General features: G+C 39.7%; 2 protein-coding genes across 2 annotated transcripts in view; one reads left to right on the forward strand and one right to left on the reverse strand.

Annotated features, from left to right (window-relative positions):
• The window catches only part of LRRC38 (leucine rich repeat containing 38), a 109,342-nt gene that overhangs the window by 15,982 nt on the left and 66,756 nt on the right, over positions 1-26,604 (forward strand). The window contains exons 3-4 of the mRNA XM_076356013.1: positions 484-732; positions 2,088-2,243. The gene's annotated coding sequence lies outside the window, so the exon portion shown is untranslated. The remainder of the gene's footprint in view (positions 1-483; positions 733-2,087; positions 2,244-26,604) is intronic.
• CFAP107 (cilia and flagella associated protein 107) lies at positions 23,658-26,051 on the reverse strand. The gene is made up of 3 exons (XM_076356059.1): positions 25,934-26,051; positions 24,880-25,057; positions 23,658-24,250 (listed from the first exon to the last, which is right to left on the reverse strand). The coding sequence occupies exons 1-3, from the start codon at positions 25,949-25,951 to the stop codon at positions 23,994-23,996; spliced, it is 453 nt and encodes a 150-aa protein (XP_076212174.1). The 5' UTR covers positions 25,952-26,051; the 3' UTR covers positions 23,658-23,993.

Here is a 26,604-nt window from a genome sequence, read left to right on the forward strand (position 1 = left end):
CAAATATATTTATCATTTCAACATGGGCTTTCATGTTTATTTGTATGTGGGTATGAAAAAAGGAGAAAAACCGTGCCTGATTCTCTCATCATTTATGAGCGGGGTTTTGCAGTATGGTTGGAAATACACAACTTGTTGCCCGGTGCAGTTTGTGAAGTATGCTCCCTTTGCAACAAATACGGATATGTTATCAACAGTTTTATATTTAGAGCTGTGCAAATTATTCAGTCATGGAACAAGAAACTGGGTCACGCTTTTTTGTCTACAAGTTTTATTATGGACTCAAAACTTGCAACCAGTTAGCAAAATTATTTGTCCTACCAAACTTTTCAGTGAGACATTAGTGAATGTTTCAGCAAATGTCTACCCTTCCTTTGGTAACGAATTTATGGTTTTGTTTCATTATCCTGTAAGGCTGAGTAATTTTGCAGATGTGACATCTCAAACTCAACTATTTTGACTGGGTTCTGCTCTTACTTGCAGGTTCATCCTACCGTGGTGCCTCAAAATGAAGATCTAGATTTGTTTATAGTTTGTAGCTTTTTGTTCAACCCAACATAAAGCCCTGAAAGCACTGATTATATTTGGAACTTAGCACCCCGCAGAACAGCAAGGAACAGACCAAGCTGACACCCACATAATCCAGTGCAAGCTGAAGAGCAAGGCTTAGTAAAGCTTTATTTATGAAGCTGCCATTCTGGATACTCCATCACATCAAAGTGATTTTGCAAAGTATGTTTTTTTTCTGGATAAGAAACTTTAATGATATTTTCCCCTACTAAGTAATGCATATTTCATAAAAGTATTGAACTCATCCAGTTAGTAATATTTATTCATTGTAAGCATCAGCAGTTACCTACTATTAATATTGATTTTGCATAATTCTAATTGCTAGTACATGAGACAGAACTTGGATTTAGTTCTTACTGGGATTTTTATGTACTCCTCAGAGCAAAACATTCTCCTGTTGGAATATTGCCAGAACTAGTGATCACCATAATCATCCCCTACAAAACTTTGAAAGCAAATTTCATCATGAATAGGAAGTGGCTTGAAGGCTGCATTATTATTGCAGTTTTACCTCCACAAAGGTAGTAACACGGAGGTAATCCCATCTCCAGCTTTGTGGACGTGGGAAGTGTTCCCGTGCGAGGATGCTTCTATGGGTGGGATCTAGAGAGTATGCACTCCCTTCTCAGACCGTGGTAACCGCTATTAAGATTAGTGAAGTTACAATGGTGCCAAGTATAAGAGCTGAATTTAGCTCCCTGTGCAGTACATCGCTAGCTCAAGCACACTGCCTGGAGGTGATTATAAATGTGCAGTAGAAAGTTTGTCCTCATTTACAATTTTTCTTCTAAAATGGCTTTACTTTAGTGGTGGTATCTCTCACTGTCAGAAATGAGCAGACATTTTACCTGCTTCAAGGGGAAGGAAAGATACTATGCGTGACCCAAATAAAATGTTGCAGGCTCAAAGAGCCAGGAAGCAGCTGTCACATTGCCTGCAGATACGTCTCCTTGATGAAATTCTGGATCTTGGTATGTGTGAGGATCCAAAAAATGTGCAAGAAAGCAAATCTGTGTGATGTAATTGACATAGTCTGACTTTTTAGAAACGTGCACATTGGTTTAAAAAAACCCTAATCCACAGAATATTAAAATAAAGATCACCTGAAGCAACTGTCCAAACCTAGCATTTCAACCTCAGTCAGCCAGCATCTTTTTGAGGCAGCTTCAGTCGTGCTGTGATTCTTACTCAGATGGGAATATTAATGGATCATTTTTTAGAGCAGCGTAAAAATGCATTGGGAAAGTACCTTGAAGGGATGGTTCTGGAAGCTCATAAAGAGGAGCATACTGCTTGCCTACCTCAGATATAAAGTAGAGAGTGAACCATTGTATGTTGACAGCTAAAATTTAGCCTGGCATACTTAGAGGTGACCAAAAATGGTCTTGTCTTTCAGCTGTGGGAAGAACTGTGTGCAATCACCTATATATGTGGATTGGGTGCGCACACTTGTGCGGTAGGGAGAAGGTGTGTGTGTATAACAATATTAGAGCTTGCTGTAACTATCACCCCTGTAGACAGCCTCAGTGGAACAGCTGAAGCCTGATGGGGATGCTGAGCCTGAGACAGTCCTTCATCCCTAGCGGAGGTTCCTCTGTGCTGGCTTTCAAACCCACGGGAGCAACTCTATGCAGGACCTTTTACTGATTCAGCATGTGCTGCCTACCTGCTACGTGAGTAAATTACTTTAGTTTCCAGGGCTGCTAGCTGGCACATTTCTAAGTTCAGCTCATGTCCCCCAAAATAAAGGAGCAGGGTTTTTGATAGCTTCCAAATCTGACCATTCCTCTCAGAGAACAATGTTCTCATTTGTGGTGTAACCTGTTTTACTGACCTCTAGTGACAACTGAGATGCTTTACTGTGGAGGTAAGTCATTGTGATTCGGTGTGGTGAAGGTGATGTTGAAATGCTGAATCCTTGCATACTCTTTCCAAAAAGAAACCAGAAATACACATTAGGAAATTAAATCTCTTGGAGAGTGAGATCTGCCATGGACTCTGAGTGCCAAGCAGCCTGTAATATGCATGAGCCACCAGAAACACTTATTTCATGTCCTATCTGTTAATGTTGGAGCAATACAACCTTGTCATAGACTTATAGAAAATAGCTATGGAAGAACCTCAAATACATGATCTAATCATAGCTGATACTTTGTAATAAAAATACTTGGGTTTCTACTCAAGATTCCTACTCTCATCTTGCCATCATCTTCCCCATTGTGGCTTGGTTTCTGTATCTTCACATCTTGACTGTATCTAGAACAAGAGAATCCCAGTTTGGTACTATCTCTGCATGGTGCAGCAATACAAATCAACAACAACAATAATCAACCAGCAGACCAGGAAAAACACCGTTTTGTTTATGCTGACCAACCATCCATCTATGATTGTAAAGAGTTAGCAAGAAAAAAACTGTTGAATTTTAAGCTGACAGAGAGCGCAACAGGAGACCTTCTGTTGCAAAGCAGAATGCCTGAATTATGATGTGTCTCTCCAGCTCCCATCAGCTCTCACACCTCACCCGGAGCTCCATGAAGCCATGTGAAATTGTGTAACGTTGGGTTAACAGCACATAATCTGCTTTTTTTGGGGTTGTCAAAAACATACGAGTAAACGCTTCAAGGCAGGCTTCTACTGTTAGTTTTGTGGGAAGTGAAAAGTTTGCAGGGAGGTGAGCAGCAAATAAGGAGTGAAACAGCTTCGGCCAGAGTTGTTCAGTAGAGTAAAGTTTTCTTCAAAGCAGCATTGTTTTGATCTCAGAGCTGCTTTTTCACCAGTTTCTGTTAGCAGTGGTGAGGTCTAAGCGTTAGCCAGTTCCCACCCAGGTGTGAAGTAGTATAGTCTATTTCAAGCAGAAATTTGTCAATTGAATTTCTAAAGCTTACTGCTCCCAGCCAAAGCACCATTTGCCTATTTAAAAGCTTTAATTTGAATCTGAAATGTGATATGTCACTTAATGGGCTGTACAAAAATCTCTTATCAACTCAGAACTGAGAAAGTCAAAAACATCCATCCAGACAATGGTGCTAGCAAGATATGCTTCAATTGTTTTGGTATGTGAGGTCACTCTTCTAAGCTGACATCGCTGGAATAGAAGTGATTGGATTTTGACTCTTGCTTTTTTTTTTCTCCTGGTCATGCTACTCACCAATAGCTAAGCAAAGTACACGATGCAGGTGTTGTACATCACCTTAGAAACTCCCCTTAGCTGGAAGAGCGAGCAAAAAAGAATTGAGAATTGAGCAGGGAAGCCAGCTTTGTGACCTTTGCTTAAAATCTGAATGTGATACAGTCTAGCTAACTGACATTCCAAGCCATAGCTTGCTGCTGTTGGGGGGTGGGGGTGGGGTGGGGTTGCTCTTTAATTAGGGCAAGTATTAAAAGACTGCAGTAGAAATAACGTTTGGTCTTCATGGTATTTAACAGGGAATGAAATGACTGTGACCATATTTGACAAACAGCTCTAGTCTATTTTTGCCCACTAGTTTTTCTCAAATTGAGAAACTGTCACTCTCAAGAGTAGATTAGGTTTGCAATCTGCAGTGGGCTAAAGTATTACTCTTTATCCTTTGAAGATCTGGCTTCAAATGTGAATTTGGGTCACAGGAGGAAATGACCAGAATAAATCCCTTAAGGTCATTTTGGTCAGTTGGGCAAATACATAGAGATGCCTTTATTAACAATATGAATTGTATACTTGAAGATGGGAAAACACTTCTCTGAACTCCAAGAGATTCCATGAAAATATGGTATTTGATGGTTTTAAATGTACAAGGCTAAACAGAGAGATGAGACGGATGTATTGCAAATATTAAAAAGGAAACTGAGGCATAATTAGATTGACTAGTATTTTCATAGGTGACCGTTATTTTTGAGTTAGTTACCTTGTTGAGTACTTATCTTAATTTTAACATGGTGATGTTAAAGCCTATACACTGGCAGGGAAGTGTAAATCTACTACAGATTAACATAGTCTAATTTATATTATTCCTTGAGGGAATAGAAGTCATTAGGCTGAGAAGTTTGTATTGTTTTCAGAGGAAAGTATTTCATGCAGACTGATTTCTTCAATATTGGCGTATGGGATGCAGATTATCCACCACTGAGTAGCATGGGTTTTGTGAGACACTGCGAGTGCATCAAAGGAAGTAATTGCTTTCTGTTTAACCTGAAGTATGTTTTGACAAAAATAATTGTAGTTGTATGTTGGCCTTGATTCTGATTTCACTACTAAATTATTTGGGATGCAGTCCTTATCTGGTAAAGATTGGTAGGGCTCCATTAACTTTACTACTGCAATATGCTGATTTACCTAATGAAGATGCTGTTTGGACAACAGAGACTCTGCAGTCGTGTATGTGTGTGTTTATTCTCTATGTTTTCCTACAGAAAGAAAGAAAATAACTCTATGTGGGCCTTTTGTAGTGGTGATCTGTATGTACGTTAGTAACCTGAGTTTGTGGTTTCTGCATTGGTGGAGGGTGAATGCTGATTTTATTTAGAATTATAGGTGGCATTATTTGGAGATTGCAGACATTCTGTGCAAAGAGAGGCCATATAGCTTTTCCATATTCTTTCTGGATTTGGTGGTATTGCGCTCTCTCTGTGAAAGGAGGATCTGACCCTACTTACTAAAACTTGACTGCAGTCTTGTGTAGCTCAGGCAGCAACACAGAAGTTGTCATTCTAAGCACATTCCCTCGATCTGATAATCATTGTACATCTATGTCCTAGTTTGATGATGGATTTATAATGAATGTCTTTAACCTCAGCCTAGCCCAGCCATCTGCTCTGTGAAGCAAGCTGGTGCTTCAAAGCCATTTTTTGCTTCAAGGTGTCTCCTTGTAGTCTTACAGAACAAATAGTGAGTCATCTCCTCCCACCAGAATAAAGCAAGATTGTAACCTAGCTCAGTGTGAATGCCCAGTAGGAAAGACAGGTTGCAGAGTGTGCCACAGTCAAATACAATAATAACCTTTGCACTGAGGAAAATAAAGGCTTGTCAGAGCAAGTAGTGTAGACATACTTATGTCCTCAGCAGGGGCTGTAAAGGGGGCTGGAGTAGGGATTACGTTAGCCAGGCTTGTGAGGGGTCATTTGTAGAATCTCCTTGGTGGTACAGTTATGTAGAGTCAGGCAGACATTTTTCGGTGAGCCTTCGTAAAATGCAGAGGGCAGAGAAATCAGATAGATGTTTCCTATTTTGTTGCATCCCTCTTACTGCAGACCTCAGAGCTATGTATTACTGAACACAGGCACCAAACTTTAGCATTATTGCTTCTCAGCTGAATCGTAGAGACATGACACACTAACCTCTTGAGGGATGTGTTAGGTATGGGAATGTTTAACTCCTATGGTCTATGAAGGGAGGGATTTTCTTCCACATAGGATTGATGATCTGATTAAACAAAAATCAGAGATAACTGCTTTGTCTGGACTAAGCTGTTGGAGAAGTATCTCTGCCATGCTCACTTAATTTATTACTTCTCCAAATGTTATATCAAATTATAAGAATTTTAGACCGATTGCTTGGTTTTGTTTTGTTTTTAGATGATCTTTGATTTAATAGATATATGTGGAAAAGATTTTAAGATATGGGGTCATCATTGCTACCTCATCTTCATCCCTGCAGCATCACTGGGTACAGTTCGTATGCAGTACACGTGTAAGGTAGCACGCTTTGGCATAGTGTTGCATATAGTACTTTACATACCCCTTCCACTATATTACATGCACAGAAACTGAGGCTTAGCATGGTTTCTCTGTAGAACCCATGGTCACACAGGGAATCGGTTCTAAAGCTGGGTTTCAACAGAAAATAATAGATTTCAAATTTACCTATTATTTTACCACTTTGAATCTTTGAGAACCTGATCTAAGTCACACGGCTACTGAAGAGAAGACTCCCCACTGACCCGCTACTGGATAGGCTTTTATCAAGCAAAATGCCTTTGGATTCTTCCAAGGACATATGGTCTATGTATTTATTTAAGGAAAGCTTGCCATTCAGTTAGTTGCCCGTTTGCCCATCCTGAAGTCCATCTGTTCTTTTCTTAGATGCAGGAATTGCTGACAGATTTCACTGTCAGCAAGATACACTATTCCTGCAAGCCTCCATCACACACCCCTTTTGCAGCAAGGTGAAGACCCTGGCCCGAGTCTACAGGCAACAGGGGAAACCCTGTGCTTATTCTACTTCTCCAAGCCTTCCTTTGCAGTTCTTGATGAACTTTTCTCCCTGCCTGTTTCATATCTATATCACCATAGATTCTTGAGGCTTTCTTCTTAAACTTTTATGGCAACTGTCCATTTTTCTATTTAACAGGATGGCTCAGAAAGGGAAAGTGTCAGCTCACTTCATTAATGGAAACAATTTTTGGGTTATAAAACTGCTCTCTACCTTCCTACTGTTAGCAAAAATGAACCTTTGTTAAGCCTCCAGAATTTTGGTCTGTCTTCTGTTGCAGCACTAGAAAATTAGGGATGTCCAATCTTAAATGGAAAAGCATAAGAAGCTTTGTCTCATAAAATGACATGTAAGACTTGTCTTTTTTCCCATGCTCTTTACTAGATGATCCCCCCTGCTGCCACCTTCAGATGAAGTGATTTGAAATGGATGGGATATTAAAGCTTTAAGATAGCATTTCATTTATTTTAAAACCCTATCAGGACTGTAATAGTAACAGCTGTTGTGTCTGCCAGCTGGATGGTAGATTTAATCACTCAGTCAAATCCCATGTTCCGCAGTACTGTGCTTGTTTTCTCTACCTTCTGCCCTTTCACCAAAACCACAGTATAAATGCAACCCAGGGATGCTTTCCTGTGGTCCATAGCTGGCTCTGTCAGAGCCATAGAGGGAGAAATCTCTTTCTCTGAATTGTCAGCACAGCATGGTCTGTGCAGCTGAGTTTGCCTTACTTGGAACATGCTTTCTAAAGTCCCAAAATCAGGAACAAGAGCTCAGGCTTAAACAAAAGTACATGCTTTTGTTTCCCTACATGGAAGATACAGGTAGGAATGTGCTGTCCAGTGCATTGCTATAAACTTGACAGCTGCAAAGCAGGGCATTTTGGAATCTGTAGATGCTGGAAAAGTATCTCTGAAGGCAAAAGTCCTATCTTCTGAGCCTGCTGCTTGTAGTGCTGTTTTTCAGAAAGAAGGAACTTCTGTGTTCAGGATGGGATTTAATATCCACTATGTCAAATATATTTCATGAATACTGTTGCTCTGAAAAAAAAGAACTTGTCACTGCTGACTTTCAGGCTAGCACTATCATTCAAAGTGGTTCCAGGTACCAGCCAGTTCACCTGTCAAAACTCACTGGTGAAACAAATTATTTCCAACTGAGTCATCTCAGAAAACAACTTGTGGTTTCAAAATGTCAGATTTCTCTTCGACTTTGACCTAAGCTTTATATAAAGTTTAGCAAAAGAGTTCAATATGATTTCCTTTGAGATGAAACTGAATTTTTTGGTTGACAAAAATCAAATTTTTAGTTGTATCTCACTTGGTTAAAAGAGCCATTAGAAGAAAATTATTTTTGGTGAAACTGAAAACACAATTTCTCCGATTTGTGCATCAGCTACCAAATCAAGAAATTGATTATTTATTCAGGTCTGGGTTCTCACTCCCAACAGTGCAGCTAACTTAGTGAGCAGCCATGGACAAGGCAGTTAACCTTTCTATTGTGCGTTTAACCATCTGTAAAATGGATATGATACTACTTACCTGCCTGACGCAGCTGTACAGAGGCTTAATTTTTAATCAAGCTCTGTTAAAGCACTTTGAGCTCACTGTATAAAAGATGCATGGAGAGGCAAAATAGTTCTATTACGATATTATTGCTTTTATAAGATTTACATTTACATTTCCAAGAATAATATATGGTGAACTATATCACTGTTCTAGAAATAACATCAAAAAGGAAAGAAAGTATCAAGAAGCCTAAGAGATGTACTGGAATGGAGTACAGACTTTCTGACAGTCTAGGGTTCCTTCATCCCTATTAATTATACATGTGGAGCAACTTGTTAATGCATTTCTAAAGACATGTCGACACAAGCTCAGACCTCTATCCTGGGAGGCAGTCTTTTGAATTAATTTAACCCCATGACCAGAAGGAACTGGACAACATAGTTGAAGGCATTTCTATAACAACCAAAGCAGACTACTATCAATAAAACAGATTTCCTGGGTCTGTGAGGGAGACCAGGAAGTAATGGTACACCTTCATGGGGAGCTCGTTATGAATAATTTCTGTAGAAGGCCCTGGCATTACATTTCAGGCTGATTGTCCATGGAATATGACCAGCTTTCATTCTCTGTTATTTCTCTAGCCCCTATGCTCTCTCCAACAGTTTCAAAAATAATTATAAAAATACTTAATTTTACTAATAAAGTACTTGAGTCATTCAGGAGTTATGTTTATGGTAAAATATAATTGCTTATATTTAACAGCCAACAGAAACAGAAACCAACAATTAATTGTATTTGAACAAATTACCTAATATATGCTACAGTATTCAAATCTTACCTAATATTTCTAAGCAAATTTGACACTCTGTGTGCTTTGCAGGCACAACCACCACACAAAATTACTGTAATTACTGTTCATTTCCACAGTAGTGGAGGTGCAGTGTTTGAAGTGCAGTTCTGCTATGCAAAGTGACTGCATATGTAGTTTTGTGAGGTTTTCTTCTTTTTGCCATCTCAGAACCTCAAACCACATGTGCGTTCTTTACAAAAGAATGGAGAACAGTACAGCCTGAAACTTCCATGTACCAAACTGTGGCAATTTCTTGAGTCTGTAGATAAATAAGGTCAGAAAGAACACACACCTCAATGTGATATGAAGCTATTACAGGAGACGCAATCGTTAGCTCACAAGATTTTTATTGTCTCTCTTTCAGAGTCACTTAGAAAATTAGAGTTTCCAGATAAAAAACTGGAGTGGTCTAAATTAAACAAAAAGCATTACTGGAAGTGTGACATCCACACTGAATGTCAAAACTATGACATTAGAAATACATTGGTTTGATTATTTTTACATTGCTGATTCATTCACAGGGAAGTCCCCCCAAAGCATCTAAATATCACTGTGGGTGTCTCGGACAATTTATAGAATCATAGAATAGTTTGGGCTGGAAGGGACCTCTAAAGGTCATCTAGTCCAACCCCCTGCTGTGGGCAGGGACATCTTCAACTAGATCAGGTTGCTCAGAGCCCCGTCCAACCTGACCTGGAATGTTTCCAGGGATGGGGCATCCACCACCTCTCTGGACAACCTGTTGCCAGTGTTTCACCACCCTCAGTGTAAAACATTTCTTCCTTATCTCTAGTCTAAATCTACCCCCCTTTAGTTTAAAGCCGTTCCCCCTTGTCCTGTCGCAACAGGCCCCGCTAAAAAGTTTGCCGCCGTCTTTTTTATAAGCCCCCTTTAAGTACTGACAGGCTGCAATAAGGTCTCCCCGAAGCCTTCTCTTCTCCAGGCTGAACAACCCCAACTCTCTCAGCCTTCCTTCATAGGAGAGGGGTTCCAGCCCCCTGATCATTTTCGTGGCCCTCTTCTAGACCCGCTCCAACAGGTCCGTGTCTCTCTCATGCTGAGGACCCCAGAGCTGGACGCAGTACTCCAAGTGGGGTCTCACCAGAGCAGAGTAGAGGGGCAGAGTCACCTCCCTCGACCTGCTGGCCACGCTGCTTTTGATGCAGCCCAGGATACGACTGGCCTTCTGGGCTGCGAGCGCACATTGCTGGCTCATGTCCAGCTTTTCATCCCCCAGTACCCCCAAGTCCTTCTTGTCAGGGCTGCTCTCTCCCTTCATCCCCCAGCCTGTTATTGATGCTGGGGGTTGCCCCGACCCAGGTGCAGGACCTTGCACTTGGCCTTGTTAAACCTCATGAGGTCCACACAGGCCCACTTCTCCAGCTTGTCCAGGTCCCTCTGGATGGCATCCTGTCCCTCAGGCGTGTCGACCACACCACTCAGCTTGGTGTCATCTGCAAACTTGCTGAGGGTGCACTCGATCCCACTGTCTGTGTCATTGATGAAGATATTAAACAGTACCGGTCCCAATACGGACTCCTGCAGGACACCACTCGTCACCGATCTCTATCTGGACATTGAGCTTTATAACATGAATTCTTAAAACAACCAAATGACTTAAGCGAACGCTTTCTAAAGTAAGTACTGATTCTGAGTGTGCAACTTGAGATATCCTGAGGAACTTGACCTTAAAGTGCTGAGTACCTGCTGTCTGGAAAATGTTAAAAATTGGAGGTATCCAAATAACTTCAGTGTGTTCGAAAATCCTAAATCTTAAGTTTAGCATTACCTCTGTATCCAAAGACCAGATCTCTTGTATAATATGAGTTCCTGTGGAGAAAAAAGTTTAAAAATGTAACCTGAGACATTATAGCCATTACCAATATTACGGCTTTGGATTTTGTTGGTTTAGTGAGTTCTTTTTCCTCTTCCTTTTCCTTCCCATGCTGTTCAGAAATACCCTGAACAGTTATGAAGGTTAAAGCTTTATGCACCAAGATACATCCTCTTCAGGCACAATGCATCTAATCCACAGCCCAAACAATCCTGCAGTATTAAGCCTGTAACTTATGCTTGTTGGTAGAATTTATGGAATTGACCAGACTAATATTTTTTTCTGTTTACTCAATAAAAATAGGCTTCTGGATAATCTTTAAGAACGATCACATCAGTCAGTGACACTTGTCACTGCAAAAATCCACTCAAGTTTCTATCATTCAGGTTGGTTTGGTCAACCTGAGCTACATGATGGTTCTTTTTTCCCTGATTAGTTGACGCAACCGTGGAAATGACTGAAGAGTTTACTGGGTGCGTGACTTTATAGGAGAAAGAGTTTTGAGAAAAGCACTGTTTCAGCTGTGTGAGTGCAGGGGAGAACCCCTTTTAAAGGGTATAACCTATTGCTGCTTTAAATAAAGCTCTGCGAATTCCAAATCTCTAAGGCTTTTTACAGGAAAAGCTTAAGAAGCTACTGACAAAAACCTTTGCAAAAAAGCGGAAAAGGATGGAAATATATTTTTAAAACCTGAACAACTACTCAAGATCTGCTAACAGCCTGTGGGCATTGGGAATGATGTCTTTCTCATGGCGTTGGAAATTAGATGGCGCACTCCACAGAATGAGAGACAACAGGAACAGATTTATCAGAGATTTCAGGTGGACTGGAAAAAAATGCAACTTTATTACCCAGTCAATATTACTGATGTTTAAACAGGTGCCCACACCACGGACGGTAGCTCTGCAGCTTCCTCCTTCACACTGAGGCTGTACTTGACTTTAAAGAGTTAATGTTCTCTTACTCTTCCTTTTTTTTTTTTCTCTTTCTCTATTACTGGCTCAAAGCACTGGCTTTCATTTGAAGGGCACAGCATACTGAGTGATGTTCACATGATACCAATGACAGCAGCATGATAAGCCTATTTCTGACAGTGTGGCAAATTACTATTATGAAATCCCAGTACATTTGATTGCAGAGTGACTTTCAGAAGGGATCACACATAGCAAGGTTATGAAAGGCTCGGTGTTTACTGCAGTAATGCTGACTTACTGGAAAAGAATATCAAGAGCTCTTTAAATAAAAAAGCTTGGGAGATTCCCAATTCATAAAACATTTGGCTGAGTATATCCGACCAAGCGTTATGTTTCTCTAAAATGAAAGGGAAAAAATTATCAGCGAAAATTCTTAGGCTTTTTTTTTCCCCCTTGGTGAGTCAGTGAGATGTGTTTGCTAGAGATGCACTCAAAAGGCATCATCAACTTGAGGCTGTCCTTCCCCTCTGACATTGTTCACTTTAGGAGGTTACAGGTGTTCTGTCTCTCCAGAACTGCCTTCCCGTTCCAGTCAAAGGTCAGGATCTCCTATGTCTGTACAGTGCCCAAGCTAAAAGGAGAGCAAGATTCAAATAAAAAATTATGACAAAAGCAGAAGTGGGAGGAGAAATAGGCCATTTATGGGCTAAGAAAGCATGGAAGTTGCCAGTAAAAGAAGCATATCTGCAAAATACAAAATAGCAATAACCCACCTGCTGAATTATTGTCAGCATCCAAGGGTGTGTTACCACATGGAGATAAATTGTCCCTGCCCCAAACACCTTCCTCTTAAACTTATTTGTGGAGTAACACAATCAACAAAATAAAAAAGAGCAGACGTTAAATGGCTCAGGTTTTCAGCAGGATTTTTATCACACCAGTGGGCAGCACGGTATTTTCATGGTGAAATAAGTTTTTATTCAATTATCAAATAAATATGATTATTACTTTGTTTTTTCTAGACTTTGTTGATAAAGTTTTTAGTTATGGTAACCCAGGTAACTCTAGTTTTCTTGCTTTTATTAATTATAATACCAGCAAGTTGTGATTACTGTATTCATAAGCAATGTTCTGACTGCTTATCTTAATTAGAGCCTGTGTATTCTCTTTCACATAGAAGTAAGAGTACTGGGAAGCCTTAGCATTCCTGTTAAATTTCAGTTCAAGCACCTTTTGCCCCCCTAAGTACAGAAATATTGGTCTCTGCTACCTTTTAGCAGTGTTTTGGAGCACTTCTTTGTGCTGTGTTATACCCAAGGTGACACAGTAAAGAGCTCAGCATGCATACGAATCTGATTAGGATGATGAATTGGGGAAAAACAAACAAACAAACAATACCCAACAAACCCACAAAAGCAAAACAACCCCCCAATAAAAACCATTTTTTTTAAGTGTCCCAGATTTGGACTTGTTATAGCTCTGAGATGTTGAGGCAAGTAAGTTTTGTTTTAAGCAAGTTTGTAATAAATATGTGCTCTAGATTTAGGAATTTTAACAATTTCTCTGCACTTCATTCAGTGAAGCAGCTACTTCGTTAGCCTTGTCTGCCTTTGCTCAGGCAAACATATTTGCCCCAGCAGGTAAAATTAGATGTGCGGCAAATTCAGATGGCTCTCTCTTTCTCTTACTCCCTCCCTCCCCCCTAATTGAGGAACTACTTAAATTTTGGCTGAAATACTCCTGATCACTCTAAGTACGGGCACAAAATAGAAAAGCCCCTGAAGTTTAGGTAGAACCCCCTAGGTTTGTATGAGTTTTTTGACCAGCAAAGGAGTAAAATTTGTCTCCAAAAGCCCCCAACACCTTTAATTTCCACTTCTTAGCACATTCTGAAGCTAGGGCAAAACTCGTCAATCAATAGATCAGTATACAAAAGATGATGATTCCCTTTCCTAATTATCTCCATTTTCTTGGCCAAGTAGAGCGTTCACGTGGTGCTTATTTTGGGACACGCACACAACACAAACTTGTTTGTCTGCTGGCTGGAATGTGACTATTCTAGTCTGCTTTGATTACTTTTCCCAGCTGAATTAGAGAATTGATCCCTTAGTTTAGTAAGTGGAGTCTTGCAGGTTTTTTGTATTCTGCTTCTATTGTGATACGAATATATTTAGCTGATGATGGAATATGGCTTCCGTATGTAGGTGGCTACAGCCTGTCACACGTTTAAGCTGACTGACCAAATGTCTGAGGTTAGATGTGTAGCATCAACAGCTGTCTTTTTTAAAGGTTATTTTTTAAAGGCACGTGTTCTTGGAATTTGTTTCCTGGGTAGCGTGTTGTACCGTGGAGAGGCCAAGTGTTTAAATAACCTATTCAAACATGTATTTTGCACTTGCTGTAACGCCTGAAGGCGATTGTCTCCGAAATCAAACTCATGATGGTAAAAGCTTTGGTGCAAGTGAATGGATAGTTATTGCCTTTCCCTATCTGTGAAAGGGGAAGAAAGGACAAATTGGGGATCTTTTTGCATGTCTAACAGATTTGGATAAATGAGACTTGTACCTCTGACTTCAGTGGGGCCAGAATGTCACCTGAAATTTTTTGGAGAAGAGAAATGCTGATGCTGAAGCTGGTAGTGCCATATTGCTGTATACAAGCTGGGAGGATGAGTGCTATTACTGTTGGCAGTGATCAAAGACATACCACTACTGTGACTGCAGGGTTAACTAGCATGGGTGACAAAGAAATTGTCTAACCACAGCTGCACGGCATGTGGCACAAGCTGCAAAACCCACCAAAATGGTTGAGCTCCATGCGCTGTAGCCACAAGTACACAGGTGTGCTACTTTCAAGTTGCTGTGTTCCTAATACTGAACTCGCATCAGTGACTTGTTTGTAGACCCACCCATCAATGCCAGCACATGCTTTCTTGGATAATTAAACACAGATGAATTGCAGTCGGTAGCTTTTGCTAAAACATCTTGTGATCATTTATGGAAAGTCCCAACATTTTGGGAGGAGAAGAGGGCGCAGGGGGTATCCAGCTTTCACAATGGGACTCTTCCTCTGAAACCAAAGGAAAAACATTTGGTGACGCTACACAGCTATCTGCCACCATAATCTAATAATGGTAGTTCTTGGTTTCAAGGTTGAGACTGGCTAATTGGACAGTGTGTGATTTACTCTATAAAGAAGAAGGGGCGGGAGGGGGAAGAACGTCCCCCAGAACTTTGAAGTACAAGTGGACAAGTAGATACAAGAAAAGGGGGTTTCTTGTGAATCATCATGGTCTAGAAATAGAATTATTTGTAATCCCAAGACTTGCAGTTCTGAGAACTAAGTATTAACAGCCTGACCATAAGTCTTTTACAGACAGTTAGAAATCTTTCCATTGTTTTCAGTTTACTTTGGACCATATTGTATGTAATGCATCTTATGCTGTCGAATTCCTAATTTCCCCCTGGAAATACAGTCTGGGTCCCTGCTGTGTTATATATATTACAAGGCCATTTCCAGCAGAGTTGAAGGACCTACGATGATAAATGCTAGTTTCACAGCAAATTTTTGCTTAGGTATTTCAACTTAGTCATACAGTGGCTGATATTACAGTAAATCTGCATGTCAATATTTATTTTATATAGGCAGTCTGTTGTACTCCTGACACAGGAATTCCATCAGATATGCAAAAATAAGGAAATAATTACTGTTGCAGAATTCTAAAGGGAAGACAATAATTAGCAATAGTGGATCTCCTTAAAATAGGCCTTAAAAATGTCTGGAAGTTTGCTATGACTCAATATGTTTTAAGGAAAGAAAAATGTTATTTTAACTATGAAGCTGGCAAATTCTACCATTTTGATTCCACAGCAGTAATCTCTGTAAAAGACGTGATTTGAAAGCTGCTATTTCTCACTGTCTGAAGCGAAATACACTTTTTTATTCTAACAAATCTGAATAAAATTAGAGCACTCTGAATAAATTCACCCTGCCTCTGCGCCTGCTGTCTTAGCTTGAGGCAGAAGCAGATGACTGTGATCTCTAAGACTGTCAAACTAGCACCGTAAGCCAAAGTTCCGTTCACCTTAAAAAAACATGAAATTTATTCCAGCATGGTAACAAGCTGGTCCATTATTTCAGGGTTTTGGTGCCAATGTTCAGTTTTTTTTAAAAGGCCATCTGAAACCTCACAGGCATTTTTGACATTTTCCTACTAATGGGGTTGGTATTTGGGGGCTTGAGAGTGCTTGCTTTGTGTTCAGATTTAAACTTTTAACACCTTAGATCTGTCACCAGTTCACTGGAAGATGCTATTTTGATTTTTCTCGTTAGCAGCTCCGAAAAAAGGAAAAAAATTAGCACATTTCTCATTTAATATTAATTGGAACATATTTTTCCCTGTAGCAGTTTGCTGATTATGAGATTTCAATGCCGCTGACTGAGGTGGCTTTGCAAATCGTCCCCATAAATAGAAAATAAGAAGCTGTTTCTGTGAAATGACCAGCTAGAGAAGAGACTCATTAATCAGGGAAACAGGTACAGACCATCAACCCTGCCTAACACTGATCATGTAAACACAGGCTGACAATGCTGTCTGAACAATCAAGCAGAACAGTTTGGTCTACACTAACATTTTGTAGGGAGAAAGTTTAGTCGAGTGCTTAAAATATGGGAATAAGGATCAAAATGCCTGTGTTGTTTCTCTAGCTCTCCTGCTGACTAGCTGCAGGCAAGTCACCTTGCCTCCTTGTAATTTAATCACTGACAAAGGGCCGGTTTCGGACTGAAAACTGTGGGAGCCACATTTCTTGGATACAGCAATGTCTTCAAAAATTACATCATGGAGTGTGAAAGGTGAAAGTGGCCAGTGTGTAAATCACACGAATTTGTGTGACAATGCAAATTGTTCCTGTTAAATCACTGCAGGTCATTTTGAGCTGGCTTGCATCAACGTTTTCTGTCTTCCACATACCCTGTAGTAAGTGCATGTACTATTTCCAGAAAAAAAAAATTATTCATGAAGGAGAGCGAGACCTCTTACTACCTTGTCCGTGAGCCATGTACCATTTAACAACTACCTGTGCCAAGATCTGCTTTTTGTGTTGATTGCATAAAATCAAGCACAGTTTACTTTCGACCCTGCTTCGACCTCGTTTCTACTGTAGTAGAAATAAAGAATAGTGACAATGGCACCTTTCATCTCCAGGGATTTCAAAACATTTGGAAAAGCTGCATCCTCTGAACAGAGATATGGCAGTGTTTTAAGGAACGTGTAGAAATTCCTTCCCCATAAGAAAGAGGGGGTACTCGTTTCCCTTAAATCGAAGGCCTAGGCCACTAGGGAGCATACCAGATCTCAACCGCCGGCAGTCCTTTGGTTAGCACGCAGCCTTTTGCACACCGTGCAGTGAGCCTCAGTGTCCACAGATGGTCAGGGTGTCACAGGTCAGAGTCCAAGAGACAGCTCCTCTGTTAGATGCCAGAGAACTCGAGGCACCATGGTGCAGTCTTCAGGGAGTACTAAAACAGAGCAAATTCTGCCACCTGCTGCTTCCCTACACGTCTACAGTGCCCTTATTTTCAGTGTAGACTAAGCCTTGGTCTGCTCTAACCTGGTTGAGATTTTACTGACATTGGTTTACCAGTGGGACTGCTGTCTTTAAGCCTAGAACACTTGAGAGGCTAGATGAAGTGACTTGCTTTCAATATTTATAAGTAACAACAGTTATGGAAAGTGTCCATGCAGGATGTAGTGATATACATGGTGAAGAATGTCCACACCTGTTTTACAAAAGCAAATACTTGGATTGTGCTAAGTATATATTTAAAAGTGGAATTACTGATAACACAAAATGTCAGGAATATTGAGGGAGAGTGGGCTGTCCAGTGAGAGTACTGACATAACTAAAGGTCCTTTCAAAGCTCAAGCGTTTGAGGGAACAGAAGAAAAATGCAGGCTTGCCTGTACAAACCAGTGGATTTTTATAGCATTCCTCTAGATATCTCAAAGTGAAGAGTTTAAATTAGAAAGCCGACTCTGTGGACAGTTATTAGCAACCAGCATGTGCAAAGCCGTAGCTTCTGTATCACTGTAGGAATTCAAAATGGCTTTATTTTTAATTTAAAAAATCCAAGATTTTCTCTTTATTGGCTGCTAGGCTGAGACACACAAGAAGCTTAGGCAATGCCTAGCCTTGAAGCCTCTTCTCAATAAGCACTTTTGTGTGTGGTATGAGTGTTCCCCACCTTGAGGTGAACAAGGGAGGACAAGGCTTTAAGCTTCCATGCCAGCTGAAGCTGCTGAAGTGCTGATATAAAGGATGTTACGGTTGCCACGACAGAATGTAGTTGTTTGGAACTTAAGGGAGATTTCAGCGGCATTCCTCTAGGGATCCTTAACTACCTCTCAGGCCAACCACTATCAAGGATAAGGGTTACTATCAGGTCAATGTTCTCTTTATATATAGTGCTAACTAAATTTAGTGTTAAATCTGCTGTGAAAATTTACAGCTCGTAATATTTACCTGACAGGCGTCCAGACCCTCTTGTCCAAATATACAATTCCTTAAATTAGACACAAAATATGTCATGAGGCAGCAGCCTAAATTACATATTTACAGCACTGAAGCAGGTAAGTACATATTTATGCAGCTAATCCTGAGTTCTTATTTTCAAAAAATGGACTGGGTTGTTCAATGTATTTTTTAAAATCCTGACGAGTATTTAAAACAATCCCAGGTTTGGGAGCTATCTGGGCCAGGGGCTGTCTTTGTATTGTCTGTTTACAGCCGAGTTCTGCACAATGAGGCTTGCATCCTTAGGGGTTGTTGCAACTGAAAGAATAAAAGTATGTGACGATAAAGAGTAACTCCCTATAAAATGGCTGTGCCCAGACATTTTTTCCTTCTTAGCAAATGTTATTGCCCCAAAACAACTAGTATATTATTTATATAGCAATTTCCTTATGGGTCATTGTTGAATAGAACTCGGGTCCTTCCATACCCAGAGCGAATGCCCCCATCACTGCAACTACAAAATTATTTCCTTTATACGCTGTCAGGACAGAGTTCTTCTCTACACCAACTAGCTTAGGAGCTACCTCACAGTTACATATAGAAAAATCTAATTCTATTCTACAACAGTTCTTCAATATCCCAAACTTACTTCTTTGTGAAGTAATTCCCACAAATAGGCTTTTGAACTTGTGTAGATTTTAAATCATAAGAAAACAAGACCAAAAAAAAGAACCAAGGGAATGTTCTTTAGAGACAGCTCATAGCACAAACCAGGTTCATGACGTGCTGCTGCATTTCTGTTGCTTATAGCTGCGCTTGAAGACAAGTGGCTCCTTTGAAATGTGAACGTGGAGTATAGATTAAGTAAAATGTTTCTGCAAAGAATGTGTCGCATTTTGGGAAGTTTACGCACTCTTCATTCGGGTGAGTAAGCGGGGCCTAACCCTGCTTAATGGTTAACTTAGTTGTATTGAAATCAGTGGGACTGTGCCCCTACATGGGCCTCTATGCCACTGTGAAGAGCTGTGTGATACAGCACTTTGTTTCAGGTGTTTGCTTTGTTCATAAATCTTGATGGGAGCTGTAGTTCCTGCTGATGTGTAATAGTATTTCTATGAGGAAAGCCGTGCTGTCTAGAGAAGAAGGACCAAATACGAATTCTTTTTAAAGCTAGTAAATTAATTTTTTTCCTGAAGTGTTACAACCCCATATGGCAGTAAGATTATCTTCATAGGTGTATTGCAAATGAAATCTGTTTAGACTGCTTAGACTTACAGGGAAAAAAGGAGTATCAATGGCATGATTTTAAGATGATGCCTTTTAAGAGCTGATCAGTTCAGCTCAGTTCAACAAACAGTACAAAAATTTAAAAAAGGAAAAGGCTAGTTACTAATGGCAATTCGATGTTTTCATCACCAATATGAAAAATACATGTTTGAATATACGACAAGCCTTGCCAGATACATGTCCCTTGTGTAACTGCTATCAAAGAATGCTTTTTTTATATCCTTATGGGAGCAGTGCGAGTCTGAATCCCAGTCCCAGGAGCTGTATGTGCTTAAAGGTACTGTTCGAAGAGATCAGTGCAATGGAATGTGCAGATTTGGAGGACAGGACTTGACAGCCATTGTGTCCCCGTTAGGTAGTGCTCAAATTCAGACCAGTGAAGCTGTTTTATCAGTTAACTGACTTCGATAGCTCTTTTTAAGCACCTTCCAAGGAATATTTATAGCTTTCTGAAAGAGGCCTCCTGACCAGGTGAACAACCTCTTGTCAACAGCCTTTTCTCCCTGAAACCCTGCCATTTAGTCTCTGTGACCACCCTCACTTCACAGCTGGCATCCACAGTCCCCAATTATTGCAGAACTTGCCAGCCAGAATCAGTGTTCCTTGTCTGAGTCCCAACCCTGACTGAGATTCTCAGTCCAAAGAATCTTATCTTCTTGTTTATGCGGCTCATCTAGGCTGACATCGGTCTCCTTCAAGGCAAGAAATATGCTTGCTTTGAGAGATGTGCATCAATTCTAACTACCACTTTGTCTCTTTAATGTCACAGAAGTTCAAATATGAGGCTGATTTCATGCAATCAAGACTGTCTAGAACATTTTCATAACAGAGAGTTGTATCAAAACATCTAATTGCTCCATGAAAAATTGAAGAGACCAGTGCACTCTTGCTTTCCAGTCACAAGTGACCAGAAGGCCCTGAGACTAATAAAAAGTTTCTCAAAAAAAGCTTGGATAAATCTGACACACTGGCAAAGTGTAGTCCTTTGCATATTAGAATGATTCCCAGGAGTCCCAAAGTGCTGCTCGTACATCAGTGAATTATGCCTTACAACATCAGAGTGTACCAGAATAAACATTACCTATTTACTTGTCTGATAGAAATATACTTAAGTTCCGAACTGGATCCATATTTCAGAGGTCTCCAAGTTCAAGGGTTTTTATCACCAGGACTATATTTCAAGTTGATCTCTTTTCTTTATAAGGTTATGCTATTTTCATTATTAATATCCCCTCTCCCTGAAAAGTGTACATCTTCATAGTGTAATCCAGCATTTCCGTTGTACATTTTCATTAGTTGCCTGCATTTTCTATTTACTAGTAAATGGATTTCTGAGTTATTGCAAAATTTTTAATGATGAAATTTCAGGTTCTCTCACCTCTTTTCCGTGGCAGCTCTGAACATCTTAATTGTTTCAGTTTTTACCTGTTCTTGAAGCGCAGGCAAAATGACCTCTGTTTTAGTGGTTTTATTTTCACTAAAAGTCCTTGTAATTTCTGAAGATTCAAGGGAGTTGGGAAATGTATTTGTGTTAGACACAACAAGGGTATTTATTATTAAAGGAATCTCTAGCACAGCAATATTGTAACTGATTAAACAGCATTGTTTGTCTCAGCAAGAATTAGCGTCTATAAACTATAGGTGTAGGTATCCTTCATTTTTATCTGCCATTCCTACTTCAACGCAATTCTGCCAAATGCAGTATAGTACTTGGAAAAAAATATGTATATGCTTACCTCTACCTATGGGCAATAAAACAGATGTACAGGATCAGAACATAGGATTATGACCTAATCAAAATGGTCAGCAAGCAAATATAAATGAGGTATTCTTGGTGTAGCCATGTGTTCGCAGCATTGCTTTCAGCAATGGCACAATCTTACGGTTTTGGGGGGTTCTGTCTGGAATAATCTAAGTCAACTACATTTTGTAGGGAAAAAAGGGGGGAAAAAGCTTGATTGTCAGTGCTATTCCGCCTGAAATTTTGTCTTGTGGAATATTTGAGCAATGTGTTTGAGGTAAAGATACGTTCATTCAGTTTTTGTTAGTGGCTGGTTGGTGTTTGATTCTACCTTCGCTGAACTCAGATCAAGAAATGGAGAAGCCTTGACTCTTTCTTTCACGAGTTCAGCTTGAGGCTTGAGTCACCAAAAAGCTAGCTAGATATCTGTGATGCATATTTAGTATTGCTGAAGTGAAAACAGCTAATCAGTTGAACAGTTCAAAGCAGATATTTTGCTACCAGGTATTATTAATCACAACTGAGTTGTGCATTTTTCTATTTAAGAAGCTCTCTATCAAAATGCATTTCATCTAGTTAGCTAGCATGCTTTGTTTCGTTCCTTTGGGTGTCGTAGTTGTATATTTTACTTGTAAATGGCTCAATAGTTGAACAGATGAGACCTGTGCTTGGGGAGCCCTGCCCAGTCAGTTTACAGATTTGGAATTAATGTTTTCATACAAATTTCATAGGTGGTACTTGTGCATCTCAGTAACTCCCTGTACCTCAAGCTGGTGATTTTCTTCCATGTATGAGCTTTGGTTTTAGAAGCACAGTAGATAATAACCTTAAATCTTTAATTTACTATAAATATTTAATAATTGCGAATGGTTGATGACTAGATTTTTAAGCAAACTTGATAGAGTTGTGTGAAATTAAGACTACCTTTGTATAATTGTCTAAGCTGTATGCTAAATATTATATGGGCTTTGTTGTGCTATCAACATGCATGCCTGATTGGTATTTTCATTAAAAAGATTAGCACATGGGTAACAAACAGAAAAATACACTTTTTATAGTCGTATTGGCAATAAAATTAATCTGGATTAATCCTTGTAGATACAAGAATTTCTGTATCTGCCAATTTTCATTCCATTGTAAGGCATGCCTTCTTTATAGATTATTGTAAAGATGTTTTTTCAAGAGAATGTGTTTTTTTTATTACACAGCACTAATAGCTGGCTGTGTTTCAGTGACTACTTTCACCTATTTTTCTTTAAATTTTTTCTTATTGCCTTTGATCTCCCCGGGGCTTTGAAGCCAAAAAAAACCCCATACAATGCTTATCTAATTATCAGGGCTCTTGCAGCTCTAAAAGATTTCATTAACAGTGCTGCTTTCTGATTCATGCAACCAGCTGAGGGTCTGTGTACCTCTCTGCAGATGTTTTTGGATGTCTCAGATCAGTGCAGAATCACCTTGCCAATAGGTGCCACTGTTGCTCTGCACACGTCTGAATCATCAATGTCCTTCAGTTGAAAATCCAACCTTGAAAAAGCAAACCTAAATCACAGTGACTAAAATGTTGCAGAGGTAAAACTCTGTACAGACCACGGCCAGAGGCTTGTCCATGCCAAGACTAAGGTATATGCTTTATCTTGTTCCTAAAAATAATTATATTATTGCTAATCTTGAGCAAAATTGATGAAGAGGTAAGTATGCATTGAATTAATTCCAGATATATTTACTCTAAGCCTTTAATGTGCTGCAAGTTTATTGTTGAGCCTCAGACCAATAGCAGCTGAACCTTGCAGATATCTCCTCTGGACCAAACGTGATTTAAATGCAGAAGTTGCACATCAGTGCAGTAAGAATTTGGCCTTCTGTCAGCACTCTTTACGTAGGTCGTTCACATACTTTCACAACTGAGTAAACCATCAGGGTGGCCTATCCTGCAGCATAAAGGCCACCTACAGCTATTTCTTCTAGGTTTACTCTTTGGTAATGTAAGGTCAGCTAATGTAGTTCACTTTGCAGCTTATCTACTGTTAAGTGCCATTCAGTATGTAAAGCCAAGGGCAATCAAGGTCTGCTTGCTTACTGCATTGGGAGAAATCGTGGTTCACCTTGTCCTTAGGTATGCAGCCATTTCGTATGTTTATTTTATTCTTGGATGTTTCAGACATATTATGGAATAACCCAAGTTTCTTTTCTCCTCTTTCTTCAAAGAAATGTATAGTGAGCTGTGTAAAAATGAAAAAACAACTAAGGACAAAGTAATTAAGAGATTTATTTCCTTTCAGGTTCAGTCCCACTCTGTTGTGTTTTTTTTTCTTACTGCAACTGTTCACTGAATAGAAACCAACAGATGAAAATTTTGTTTTCAGTGATTTAATATATCTTCTGAAATATTCCCAGCTATCTGCAGGTCAGAACGTAACCCAGCAACTTGTTCTAACTAGTAAACAGCCCTCTGCCTATATAACCTAATTCTCATTCCTTGCGCGTGGAACAGATCTCTCTTGCATATATGAGCAACAAGCTATATTAAGTAGTACTTAAGATCACCCTAAGCAGTTTACACAGAGGCATCCCTTGCTTTTCTGTCTCACACCAGTTGGCCAATGGCTTGCAGATATTTCTGACACCCTTCATAGGCCAGGATTCTACTGTCGTTTTCGGGAAGATGTCCCTGGCTGGAAGGGAGGTAATGAGTTTTAGCAGGTTGTCTCAGTTGACAAGTAGCAAAAGCAGAAATCGGTGGGCTTTCATAGGAAATGGTGTAGACACTGTTCATCACTCCAGCTTCTTTCTTGTGCCATTTTTTCATCAGGTGCTCAAGAAGACCATAGTTTGTGGGTGGCTCTGAGACAGGAAATGATTATATGTTAAAAATGATAGAATTAAATTTTTGGTCCTGGTGTTTTTACTCCACAGTTGTCGTGGGGAATATTTGTACTATTTTGACAGCAGATTAAGGACAAAACAGATCTTTTTGTTCCCAGGGGATGTATGTCTACCCTCTGGCTGGAAGGGAAAATCACTGTCCTATATCAATAGGACAGCAGTAATGGTGTAAATGTAAGGAGTCCTAATTCTTCATAGTCTCTCTGGTAGATATTAAAAAAGTTAGCAGAGCGGTACATGTCACTTAAATTCGGAAACATAATAATACTCCGTGAATTCTCCTGCTAGTTGTATCTCACAGCTCTCCTTGTTTTTAGCTGGTGTCTTGCATTATTGCATTGGGGCGAGTAATCTGTTCATTGACACTATCCTTCGCTGCTTCCTGTGGTGATTAAGTATTGTTGTATGGATAACATTTCCACTTTATCAATCAGAAAAATAAGCTACTGACTTTGTAAGAAACTAGCCAAAAATCACCACAAGATCCATTTTCAGAATTAAAACAGAAGGATGTTCCTGGCTCTAAGTCTACATATTGACCACTGCACCATGTTCCATCTGTTTGAATTAATAATGCCAAAAACTACCAAGAATGGGAAAATCTGTTTTCTGAGGAATCCAGGCAAACTTGCGTCCATTCCAGCTGCGGAGGGGAGGCAGCACAGGGTTGTAACCATGTCTATTGTATTTATCGTCATACTCCGATACTAAATTTCGGCTTCTTGGTTCCTCATGATGGGTGAATAAGTGCTGCATTGGCAGGCCCTGAAATGAGATGTACATGAAACCATGCCATTTGTCTTTGTACATAGTATTCAGATGGCTTAGTGTGCTTTTGAGTCAGACTGTAATACCAGCGATATCACAAAGTTTTGTCAGTACTTATATTACTTAGAATTTAATCCCTGAAAATAAGGGCATTTGCATTTCAAGTAAAGTAAATTTCCAGTTAAATTAAGCAACTACATCTGTATGTCATGAGATCTGATTAGTCTGATTGCAACACATGCATCACAGATTTGCAGATACATTTAAGAAGCTTGCAAATGAAAAGCTGATTGTCTTGTGCTGCTTAAGTGTTTCATTGTGCACTAGCATTACACATACTGCCTTCCAACTGTCTGTCAGGAGAGAATGATAAGAATATCTTAGGGTGGAGAGGCACCTTGGAGGAAGGGACATTCTAGCAGATAATACTTGTGGGAAAAGTATTGTGAAAGATCTGGGACTCATTTAAGTGCAGTTTGTTCCTATGTATCGGAGGCGTGCTGATGGAAATAATCCTCTTTTACCAGCAAGCTCATATTATAGCCCACGGAATGTCCTGAAGACACAAATACCCCATCCTAGCTGATAGTAACATGCTGATTTTCTTCATGTGCCCCGGTCACCCTCTGAGGCAGAGACTGGGAAACGACCAGAGTACCAAGAAGTATGTGCCGTTTGTCTACCTCTGAAAGGCATCCTACTTTAATCAAACATACAAGGGAGATCTGGATCCTGTAAACTGGCCACGGAGCTGCAGTGCCTTCTTTTAGGCATATAGTTGTTTAAGGATATAAAATATGACTTAAGTATTAGTTAAAGATCATTGCTGTTTCAAATGTTGGCGCACACAGCCCTACATTTGAAATTTCTTACCTCAAATTTTTCCATCATGGTTCTTCTTAGTGTTTGGTCTGGTTTGTGATCCGGGAAGCAAATGAAGTCTGTTCTGTATATGCTGCTGCCGAGTTTCCCAATGTCTTTTATAAACTAGAGAGATACACAACACTCAGTATAGCTAAGGCAATCTGATAATTACAGAAGCTCTGTTCCAGTGCTGCTTTCTTCATCTATGCATTTAAAAAGCACTTATTTCGAAAGAAGTCTGTGCTATGTACTTTTTCTCAGATGGTAAAGTCAGCTGGTATAATCACCATTGTAAAATTCTGGCTTGATTCCTTGGTGTAAATATAAGATACTGTACAGCCCTTGAAACATTATTCATGGTGTGGTGTTAAATATTTTCACCTGCCATGTGAACTATCATCTGAAAAGGGCAAATGAACCCTTTTTTTGTTTTTTGTCCCTTTGTTCCTACTTCTGCCACAGCAGGCCAGTCTCTGCAATATAGGCAAGTATTTTGCTCCAGAAAAAAAAAAAAGTCTAAAGGAAGTAATTTTAGCAGAGTCAGGAGGATTTGCCCTAACAGCTCCAATATTGAACCTAAGTGGCATGTTTTTATGAAGTTAAATGTCTAATGATAAAATTTTGCTCAGCTCTTAAGCAGGGCATGCAATCTATCACTGCTGTTGTTTATACAAGTAAAT

The sequence above is a fragment of the Aptenodytes patagonicus genome, chromosome 19 (genome assembly GCF_965638725.1).
Source record: "Aptenodytes patagonicus chromosome 19, bAptPat1.pri.cur, whole genome shotgun sequence".
In the NCBI taxonomy this organism is placed as follows: domain Eukaryota; kingdom Metazoa; phylum Chordata; class Aves; order Sphenisciformes; family Spheniscidae; genus Aptenodytes; species Aptenodytes patagonicus.